General features: G+C 54.3%; 1 protein-coding gene across 1 annotated transcript; it reads right to left on the bottom strand.

Moving 5' to 3' along the window:
• Window positions 1-325: 325 nt before the first annotated feature.
• On the bottom strand, window positions 326-10,426 carry CLRN3 (clarin 3). The gene is made up of 3 exons (XM_090279571.1): window positions 10,067-10,426; window positions 5,260-5,439; window positions 326-1,313 (listed from the first exon to the last, which is right to left on the bottom strand). The coding sequence occupies exons 1-3, from the start codon at window positions 10,293-10,295 to the stop codon at window positions 1,033-1,035; spliced, it is 690 nt and encodes a 229-aa protein (XP_090135697.1). The 5' UTR covers window positions 10,296-10,426; the 3' UTR covers window positions 326-1,032.
• Between the last annotated feature and the right edge of the window lie 297 nt (window positions 10,427-10,723).

The raw sequence follows: 10,723 nt of genomic DNA, 5'->3' as shown, positions 1-10,723 counted from the left end.
CAAAGCCAAGAATTGATGTGACATGCTGCCATGCAGTAGCTGAGGGTGGGGACACCCTCTCACCTGTACACTCACAGGGACATGGGGCTGAGCTCAGACACACCTAACCATGGTTCATCCTCACAGCACTGAGAGCCGGCCCACAGGTGTCACCCACTTCACAGAGGATGGAAGGAGGCTGCCTGGCTCAGGGGCCACCCGCTCTGCATGGGCTCCAGCCCACTTCTTCCTTGGCCCCCTATGGGGCAGTAGTCTGCGCGTGGGTGACCAATGACACCTGTGTCAAAGCCATGGTGACTAAGCACAGGTGAGTTGACCAGGGTGGGGGGGCGGTGCACTAGAACTTGCTGCAATGTTACACTTGTGTTTGGACTGAATTTATCACAATCCTTTTAAAGCAAAACTGTATTTCACCTCCTTATCCTACAGATTTGTATCTTTTCCTCTATGTTTTCACGCTCTAATCCCCTCCTCTCAAACCCCCCAAGGGGGTATCAGCACCTGTACGCACACTGGGTGTGTCGCGTCAGTGATCGAGGGAGGGTCCAGGGGGCCAGGCCGTTCACCCCAAAGCCTCGCCTTTTACCTCCGACACCTGGTCCCGGAAAGACAAGTCCCAAATCCCTGTATACTTGGAAGTCTTTGCTCTCAGAGTGAAATAAAAACGCTCGGTCCCGCCCCTGGAGAATGAGACCGCAGGTCGTCAAGCGGGTTGAGCTGCCCACAGGAAAGGCACGTCACACAAACCACGAGGACTGCAGATGGTGAGACCAGACTGAGGAGTCCACAGGCCACAGTCATTCTAGCGCTGTGACCACCCCACAGACTGGATAGCACTCCCTTTCATCCTCCCCCTGCCCCCCTGAGAGGGAAGGGCCCTCTGCAAGGGGACAGCATTTATGAAGAAAACAGTGTCATGAAATACAAAACTAGAACTAAATGGCAGTCACCAGGACTGCACATGACCATCTGATTGTCCCGACAGGCTTGTCGACAGACCACACCTGACGTCACTATGCCATGTGATAGAATTCAGAATAAAATTCCGTCCCTTGGAGCATCTTCCATGGGCTTCCTCTGCTTCTGCTTCCGCTTGGTCCTAGCCCTCTGGTAGAAAAAGATGATGACCACAGTGACAATGTTCAGAAGGATGACGAGCAGCAGGAGCCAGAATGAGTGCCCGAAACGGTGGGTCTTCTCTCTGTGGGTGGCGGCCGGGTACAGCGGGTACAGCCCCTGGGCCAACTCTTCCGAGAGGTGATTGAGCTGGACGTTCCCCGCAAACAGGACCAAGGTCAGGAAAGCGAAGGATGCTGAAAGGGGAAGCGGTTTCGTCAAAGACACAGTGACACATTGTTCAAGGGCACTTTCTTCTCTGTGCAACGTGTACTCCAGGGTCATTGACTGAATCTACTCTGGGGTTTATACGCTGTTAGGCACGGAGGTGAACGAAAAAGAAGTGCCAGACCCGAGCTGGATTCGAGGCACGCAACCCCGAGGTTGGGGCGGGACAGTGTGTGACCAAGGGCAGCCACGGGGGCTCAGGTCCTGCCAGCAGGAGTCGCTATGGAACTGACGTCTCACACAGCCCTTCCCAGGGCGGTGCACATAGTAGGTGTGCTGACTGGGGGAAGCTGGCCAGAGGGGACTTTGTGGAAGGAAAGACTTGGACAAGCTGGTGAGGGACCGACAGCGTTTCCAACAGAAGCGACAGCCTGAACGAAGACACTCAGCAGGCAGTGAGCCCTGAGCATCGGGCGGTGAGAGGCAAGCCCAGCTGATGGGGGGCCGTCCCGAGGGTCCTGAGCACTGGACACAGACGAGAACCCCACCACCACTACCGAGGGCCTGCCACGCCAGCGGAGGGGATGGAATTCTGCTGCCCACCATGGAGGATAGCCTTTCACCAGAGAGGATCTCCTTACGGAATACGCTGTAGAAGAGGATTTTTAAATTTTGTATCTTCCCCTTCTTTATCCCTCACAGTGCCCTCCATCAGAGAACATTCCTTGGAACTGACTTTGGAAAGCTCCCTGGCCTAGGGAGAGAACGTAGCTCTGGATTCAACCACACAGCCTCCATGGGTTTTCAGCTTCTCTGAACCTCACTCCCCGTCTTCCCTGGGGAAGGGAGACCCCAGGTTGCTTAGGGCCAGGGGGAGCTGGGAGCAGGGAGGGGGTGGCAGCTCAAGGACACGGGGCATCTTTCTGAGGCGATGAAAATATTCTGAAATTGCCTGTGGGTGTGGCTGCAGGTGACTGAATGTGGCTGGACTGGCAGGGGTGAGTGTGCACCCTGGGTGGACTGCCCATGAGCCGTACCGCAGTCAGGCTGTGTAAGGAGTGGGGGACAGGGTGAGGGCTCAGAGTCAGGGTCTGACCACGCCAGGAGTCCCCAGACAGAAGTCCTCAGGGACTCACGCCACAGGACTCTTCCTCTGCTGGCATGTACCCAGGACTAGACAGATAGTCTGGCATCCAGTGTGTTCTGGCCATAGCCGAGCCCCAGGGAGCTTTCCAAATGGCCATCTGGGAAGCCCTCTTCATGGGAGAATGGGAGAAGCAGCCCCACTGTCCCTGACAATAGGCTTCCGTCCTCTGGGTAAATGGTTTGGGTTCTTCATGATGTATGCCTACCGAGGCCCCTTCTCCGGTGCCCCACGCGGCTCACACCCCTTCATTTTCCCTCATTACGCCTTGGGAGGTTCCCCATAAAAGCGCGGTCACAAAGCATAAGCACAATCACAGGGCTGGAGAACTTTTTTCTCAAGAGGATGCACATGGATTTGACCTGAATCAGGAGGGGTCAGCACGCAGACACGAGTCCTGGCCCCAGCCTCTCTGGCACTCTGGAACAGGAGGCTGAAGGGCTGGCGTCCCATCCGGCCCTGTCCCCATCAGGCCCTGTGACCTGCCACGTGACCCTCTCTGCGTTCTTGGGGTCCTCAGCTGAGTCACAAATGTTGGAGCAGACGGCCCTCTCGGGCTCCAACATTCTCTCAGCCCCTACAGTGGTGTCCCCTGTGGTCAGGGTCTGGCCGCACCAGGCCGATGAGGTGCAAAAGGCAGGCTGGGATCAGAGGGCACAGGTATGAGGGCAGGGGTGGGGTATGGAGGGTGACCCTCCTGTGATTTCCCTGGAAACAGAATCCACTCTGTTCTTTCAAAGATTATCCAAGAAACTCACTTCCTCTGGCTCCCTGGGCCACAGAGAGTGTGTCCAAGCCCCACCCACTTCCCTCTGGTTCCTGGTGGGCAGGCGACCCCGGTCCCCAGGCCACGACCCAGGGCATCTCTGTGCAGGGAGAGTGTGGGTGAATGGAGATCTCACTGAGCTCCGCAACCCTGGGAGCCCACGTGGAGAAAACACGGAGTCCCTGGAGGCCAGCTCAGGAGCCCATCCGGCTTAGCTGAGTGCGGGGCACCAGGAGGCTGCGGCAGCTCCGAAGAGGCCAGACTCCCAGCCAGAGCTCCCCCTGGGCCTCTAGCCGGTCAGAACCGGTCAGAACTGACCGGAACCAGTCAGAACCGGTCAGAACTCAGACCTCCTCCTGGCAGCAGTGGCTCAGATTGCTTCTCCACCCACCAGCAGCCTGTGTGTGCTAGAACTTGCCCCGAGCAGCAGGGAGAGGAATGTGGCCTGAAGTCCCTCCCTGTCAAACCGCCTTTGTTGTGAGACGGAGGTGGGAATGAGGGAAATCTGCAGGCCCCTTTGTAAATGTTTTTCTCCCTGAGCGCAGGGCCTCTGCCGTGGGCAAAGTTGGCTGAGGCTCAACTGTGGGGGAGAGAGCCAGCCTTGTGGCAAACGCGGCTTTGCTGGGACAGTCCCCGTTCTGCCTGGTGTCCTGGGTTAATGACGGGGAGCTGCTCTGTCGAAAACACCCCTGTTTGGTCCGTGAATCACACGGCCGCCTGTCATATCGGTGCCATGCGGAGCTGGGTCACTCATCCCGGCAGCCACCGGCCTGGAGGAGGACCCAGGGCCAGCGTTGACATGCCTGGAACCAGTGGGGCTGGTGCAAGGGCGTCCTCTCCCCCAAGGGCAGGAAGAAGCTGCCCAGAGCTCCTCCTCCGAGGCTTCCTGGCACCTTAACCCCAGGAGCTCCCTGCCTGTCCTGCAGGGCTCTGGTCTGCAGGACAATACACCACCTAGGATTTGCATGTCAGCAGGATAGGCCTTTTTCGGCTCTTTCTCAGGGTCTAGTTTCCCAGTGGGGAGAGGGAGAGAGCAGGGGAGACCAGCCAGTCTCCTGGGAGCAAAGAGGCACCCTTCACCCAGCTGCCCGGCAGATGTGGCAGCGACAAGGAGGTCAGTGCTACCGTGACTCAAGCTGGGATCCATTTCCCATCTGGGCAGCAGCCCGCACCCCAACACCCTGCCCAACACGCGAGCAAAGCCACCCAGCAATGCCACCCAGCAACACCCAGGGCTCACAGGTAGCCTACAAGAAGGGTGTGGGCACCAGATTCTCCTAAGTGACATTCTCTGTGGTTCTCTGCAGCCCAGTCATGCAGCTGTGCTGTGCATTTTAGCCCAAGTTGACTGCTGCTATATGAGGCGGGAAATAAGTAAGTGTGAGCGTGCTCTGTGTGTCACATGGACCCTAATTCAGAGCTGAATGTGTAGCAGGAGCCCAGTGATTGTTTAATGTTCTGTGTGTGTCTTGTTTTTTAAAAATCTTTCTTCTTGATTGATTTTAGAGAGAGAGAGGAAAACGTCAATTTGTTGTTCCACTTATCGATGCTTCATTGGTTGATTCTGACCAGGGGGTCGAACCTGCAACATTGGTGTACAGGGATGACACTCTAACCAACTGAGCTACCCCACGAGGCTCTGTGTGTGCGCGCGCGGGGGGGGCGGGGGATGCACGCGCGAGTGTGTGTGTGCGTGTGTGAGCATGTGTGGGGGGGTGTGCACGTGTGTGCACATGTGTGTGAGCATGTGTGTGTGTGCATGTGTGTGTGTGTGTCTTTTTTAACCCCTCACACTAGATATTTAAAAGCAAAGCCTGGCACATGGCATGTAATTTTACATCTAACAGTCCCTCCTTGCCCCTCTCCTTGCCTCTCTCACCCGTGCATTTAAAACAGACTCTTATTGCCAGAGATGCTTCATACATGCTGTAAGTATACAAAAATCAGCCCAGCCCCAGTCCACGGCCGGCACTCCCCGCTGCATGGCTCACTGCATTGAGAGAGAAGCAGAGGCAGGCGAGAGGCGGGGCCTCAGCACCGAGGCCTGGCTCCCGGGGGTACTCACCGCTGAGCCCACTCCACGTGTACACCCCCAGCGGCCCCAGGAACGTCTGGTAGGGGTTGCTGATGCTGTTGTAGAAGGTGAACCCAGAACACAGCAGCGAAGTGGACAAGCTGAGGACCAGGAACAGGATAACCACCATATGCAGAGTCTTAGGGGAAGAATCGCTCAGTTTCCCTAAAACTAAAATAAAGTTGGGTAAGTATTCAGTGCAAAATACAAATACCAGCTCCGGGCCGGAGGCTACTCTGCACACCTCCGGCCTTCCCGCCCCTTCTGCCCAGGTAGGTATTGGGGGAGAGATGTGATGGATGGACAGCGTCTCTCAGGCCTGCTGAGACTGGAAGGTTGTTGCCCAGGTGGGGAAGGGCAGGGTTTGAGGGGCCACCTGTCCTCTGGAGGATGGGCCGCCTGGCTGGGACGGGCCAGGACTCAGGCTGAGCCTCTTGCTTCTCTGTCTGGCTCACTGGCAGCGGCTGGGGGGCTCCTGCTGCTCCACATTAGCACACACCTGTTTTGAAACTAATGGAAGGTGACACCAGACGGTGGGAAAAGGGAAGTAGCAGGACAGGTGTTCAGAGGGGAGGGTGGAGGCTGCAGGTGTCTCAGAGCGGAGTCACCACAGGAAGAGGTGCTTCCTGGTCTCTGTTCCCCCAGCCCCCTCTCCAGCCCCAGAAGTTTGCTGGGGACCAAACACACTCTCCTTTGCCAAGAAGAAACCATTGGATCTTAACTAGAAAACAAAAACTTCAGGACGGAAAACACCCTGTGTCCCAGGCACCTGGCGAGTCTCTGTGCTTTATACACTTATTAGAAGCTGGAAATGGATGTCTATTTGCCAGTAGCGAGCATTCCACTCTTTCTGAGTAAATTAGAACGTGGCACTCAGGCTTAGCTCTGTTTCTGGCTGTTGGTAAGATGCGACAGACGTGATTTTTTCAGAAGGGAGTCAGCTTGGAGCCCGATGACTCATACTTTCCTATGTATTAACACGACAATTTCTCTTCATTTTAACGGCCATGTTTTCAAATTATAGTTCAGCATTCTGAGTCCCCTGTCCTGCAGGTGTGACAGCTGTATCTCCCCTCCCCGGCCTGACTCAGAACTCAGACAATGGAAGCTGGGAATGCAGGGAAAGTCAGCCAGAATGAAATGACAGTGAGCCATCTGACAGCTGCTCTCTGCCTACAAAATTAGCAAATACATTCCGTTCTTTCCCTTCCTTTCAGGGGCCAAGCTTTGGAGTCAGGAAAAGCACCTCACAATCAGAACAAACTGCCTGGATGCGGGCAGCCCCAGACGAGAGGCCAGGACTCCGCAGCGGAGGGCGGGCAGTGCACAGAAATGGGGTCCTTGGACATTTGGGCCTCCCGTGCACAGAGGTTGAACCCTCGGGGCTCAGGCGCCCCCTGGCCCCTCCGGCTCTGGTTTTCTGTAAGAGAAGGAGGTGCTGGCTGTGTGGGCGGGTAGGCACTGCCTCCATCCCTCCTCCAGGACCTGGTCACCAGGGAGCAGGACCTGGTGGGCTTCTCAATCTGGGGACCAGTGTCCCCTTGGAGGAGCTCATCAAGTCCACAGGCCCCAGAGCGTGGGCTGTCCCAGCTGGTGTCCCCAACCTCTTGGAAATGTACCAGGGCTCCCTTGAGGGGAGAGTACAGCAGTGCCTTCCTGCGCCCTGAAGCCCCACTGCTCTGTGTGGTCTTGTCTCTGGGCGCAACGGCCGAGTGGCTCCTCCCGGGAACGCACGGAGGGTGTACGGAGGGGGCTTTCTGTAAATTCTGGAGAAATGACCCCCACTCGTTCTCCTTACAGTTCCCTGATTTGGGCAGCAGGCTCTCTTTCCCAGTGAGTGTTGGCTTGGGCTGGCAGTACAACTCTGAGCTCCCGCAAGACGAACAGGGGTCGGTGGAGAAGAGGCTGGTGAGCGGGGGGAGCCAGGCTGGGGTGAGACTCCCCCTTACTGTTGAAGTCGCCCACACATACCTTTGCCCTGCAGGTCCTGTGGGGGTGCTGGATTTAACTGACGTGGGGTCTTCCTCTAGCAAGAAGAGAGGGCGAGTCCACCCAGGCAGGGAGCTGTGTGCAATTCTTCTCAGTATCCACACTCCCTGTTCACACAGCAGCTGCTCAGGGGGGTGTTTCTGAGCTGAAATGAAATATCCAGAACTTCTCAAAGTAGCCAGGGCAGTGCACTTGCCAGTGGACATGGAGGACCGGTCACTTTTCCTCTGGATGTTGGGCATCCTGATGCCTCTTGGTAAGGTTGAAAGATCTGTCAGCCTGGTAACCTGGTTTCACAGGCTGAGCTCATTACTCCCCCACCGATTAAGGCACAGTGGCTGAGTTATTCTGGCACTCTGAAATCGGCCGACGTCACTGTGTCCTGCTTTCTCGTGACAAAAGCCACAGCCCAAATGGGCACAGCGTGACACACGGGCTATGCAGAAATAGACCTGAGCTTCGCAGGGTTCATACTCTGGAGATTTTCAGTGTGACCTCGTCCTGGCCAGGCTCACTCGGCAGCTCCATCACTGCAGGACAGGGAGGCGGCACTTCTGCAGGATTCAGTGCGCTGCCAGTGATTGTTTCCTGGCCTGAGATAAGTCCCACGTGGTCCTGAAACACCAGCAGGACAGCAGCCATGTCTCCCTGTGACTCTGGGGTTCTACTCTTCGGGGAGCACCCACGGGTCTTTTGCAGCAGCCAGACCCCACGATATCGCCCCAGGTGCATGCTGTTCCCATTCTTCCCCAGAGAACCGTGTCCACGTGTTCCCACGGCTGCTGGAATCACAGCCGTGAAGCTGCTCTGATCTCAACCAGAGGAGCCTGTGCGGCACCTTCATGATGGGACCTGGCATGTCTTGTCCGGCACCTGGAGTCTGACCGTGACCAGGAGGTTGGAATGTGGCTCTCCAGGGACAAAGAATACAGGGAGAGAGCCAGGCAAAGCACGTGCCCAAGACCCACCTCCTTGGAGCCCCACATCACAGTGGCGGCCCACCGGTCCTGTCACCTCCAGGGCTATCCTGGACCCCACCTACCTGCCGACACCACAAGCCTGCATCACACACGGGGCTGAGGAGCCGGGCTCTGACCACCTGGCCCCCTCAGACCCTCTCCAAGGGCCCGTGGGCAGGGCGCAGGGAAGCGCTTCATCACAAACCAGAACTGCTGGTTCCAGACACCGAGAAACTCAACTTACAGGGTGTTACCTCCCATTTAACATTTCTCAGTGCCTCTGGAGATGCAGAACCCGGCACACTCTTCAGTTTTGAGAACGCTAGTCACGTGACCGAAAGCGTTGGCTGCGTCTTTGAAAGTCTTGGTTTCTAGTGGTTTTCCTGTGCATCTGTGGCCAGTCCCCCGGTCCTGGGCGCGGTGCGCCGTCCTGCGGAAACTGCAGGGAGACACTGTTCCTGCTAACATCTCAAAGGTGGATTGACAACTGGGAACTACAACCGTGCGGCTTGGGACGTTAGGAAATTGCTTCATTAACAAGGTCATGAACAAGAGCTAGAACCTAGAACAAACTGCTACCTTCATGCATTTCGAAAGGACTCCATGCCCCATTGTATGAGGTAGAGAATGGTGCCCCCTTATGAGTCAGGAGGAGGTGGCTGTACACGCCCAATGGCACCTCAACAATACCCGCGAACCACGCTGTGCAAAGCACAGCCTGTTTAAGGTGCTCAGTAATTTACAAATGTTGCTTTCAAGTTTAGAAAACATAATGACACATATTCAAACTTCAAAAGTTGAACAAGGAGCTAATTCAACTTGTTATTCTCAGTACCACCCATTGAGAGTAGGGCATTATTATGCAAGAAATCAGAAAGATTTAGGAGTTCTGGTAAAATATAAAATGAATAGGTTTAATGGAAATTTAATATCATGTCCAACAACAATGACTATTTTGGAGGTAAAGATGCAAATGCCACTTGGTTAAAGAAATGAACTTGAGGTACAGGAATAAGAAAAGGACCACATCTTCCACTTTATCTTTTCCTTTGTTAGACGCCACTAGAGAAGTTCTGCACAGAACCTGTGGCTCCAGCTAAACATCCAGAGTCAAAACACTTAAAAACTACGCTCCGACCGGCCGACGGACACCACATCACTGCTGCCTATTTTTCCTCAATCGGTTACCCATCTGTAAGCCCAGTAGCATCTCTCAAACGTGCGTCTGCTGCAGCAATTCACGCCGCTGGGCTGACAGAAGCGCGCAGACCCCAGGCAGCTATGAGGTCGCCACACAGCGGTTGTCGGTGTGAACAAATACTAAGACCCTTAAATATTAAAGGAAGTGAGCAAAGGCCGATCCAGCCACTTTGACGATTTAGGCTCTGTCCTGAGGACCCTTGTGAGCCGTGAAAGAGTTTTAGGTAAGGGGGTGATTAGCTTAGCATTTTCCAAAGCACATTGTGAAGAAGAGATTTGAAGCGAGCAAGATGGGAGACAAGGAGATGTGTTAGAGAAAACCAAGGAGGAGCTGGGGGGGACATGAACAGACGCAGACTCTTTGAAGGTGGCAGGAAGTGGGAAGGTTCAACCTTAAGGAAGGAAAATTGTCAGGATTTTGTGGTTTTCTGGCTTCATATCTTCCCTTCCCAACCAGCATACACCTCTGTATCCCATGAAGTTAACTCCGGTGCTCACCAATAGATTAGGTGTTCAATAACTATTTGTTGAATGAATAGAAAAAAAACTTAAATACTAAATATAAGCAGATATTAAAAATATTGGGTGATGTGAGCCTAACCCAGTTAATTCAACCTCACTATCCCCATTCCAGCCCGCTTCTCATTTACCTTCAAAATCTTTGTCCTCTTCCGCAAGCCCCCCACTCAGCTCCTCGGTGCTCCCACCGCGGAAGAGTCCATAGGTGATGATGATGCTGCCATTGGAAGAAGAATCACGAACAGCGATGGTGCTGCTGACCCATTCATGGGTCCCCAGAACAGCGCAAATCACCACGAAAGCCCCAAAGCTGGTGAAAAAACTAGATAAGAACATCAACGTTTTCTTTGTCGTTGGCATTTTTCAAAGGGGGGAGAAAAAGATCTCTTTATAATATTTTTGGATCTTATCATTTGGAGTCCAGAATTTAGAAATGCAGGCTGATACTCTGCAGTAAAATATAAGAGCTGACTCTTCCTAGGAGGGGTTCCCCTAACGTGCATTGGACTATGAACATGGTCATAAAAATTTACGGTAGCTGAACTTTGGTCTGGAGGAAGCGGTTGCTATGGTTACAGCCACCCAGCAGGAACACGGGATGTACATGATGTTCCCAAGTCCTCCTCAGTCGTATAATTAATCTATAACTCTGTCACCTGTCCTGGAAGCAAGTTCAGCTACCATGTCAGGACAGGACTAGAATTTCTAAATAATGAAGGAGTGGGAGATCTGTACCCCCAAAATGTTGCTGATTCTAGCAGCCAACAACATAAGGTCTCAGCTCATTC

Source organism: Furipterus horrens, unplaced genomic scaffold, assembly GCF_987537825.1.
Source record: "Furipterus horrens unplaced genomic scaffold, mFurHor1.1.pri manual_scaffold_5, whole genome shotgun sequence".
Lineage (NCBI taxonomy): Eukaryota > Metazoa > Chordata > Mammalia > Chiroptera > Furipteridae > Furipterus > Furipterus horrens.
This window is presented reverse-complemented; position numbering and strand designations above follow the sequence as displayed.

What these genes read in the sequence shown, in the direction of transcription:
- CLRN3 (XM_090279571.1), bottom strand. Translation starts at nt 10,295, where the DNA reads ATGCCAACGACAAAGAAAACGTTGATGTTCTTATCTAGTTTTTTCACC. An exon ending in AGAGGACAAAGATTTTGAAG is followed by an intron (nt 5,440 to 10,066) that starts GTAAATGAGAAG and finishes ACTTTATTTTAG; the next exon opens with TTTTAGGGAAACTGAGCGAT. An exon ending in CACGTGGAGTGGGCTCAGCG is followed by an intron (nt 1,314 to 5,259) that starts GTGAGTACCCCC and finishes TTCCCCTTTCAG; the next exon opens with CATCCTTCGCTTTCCTGACC.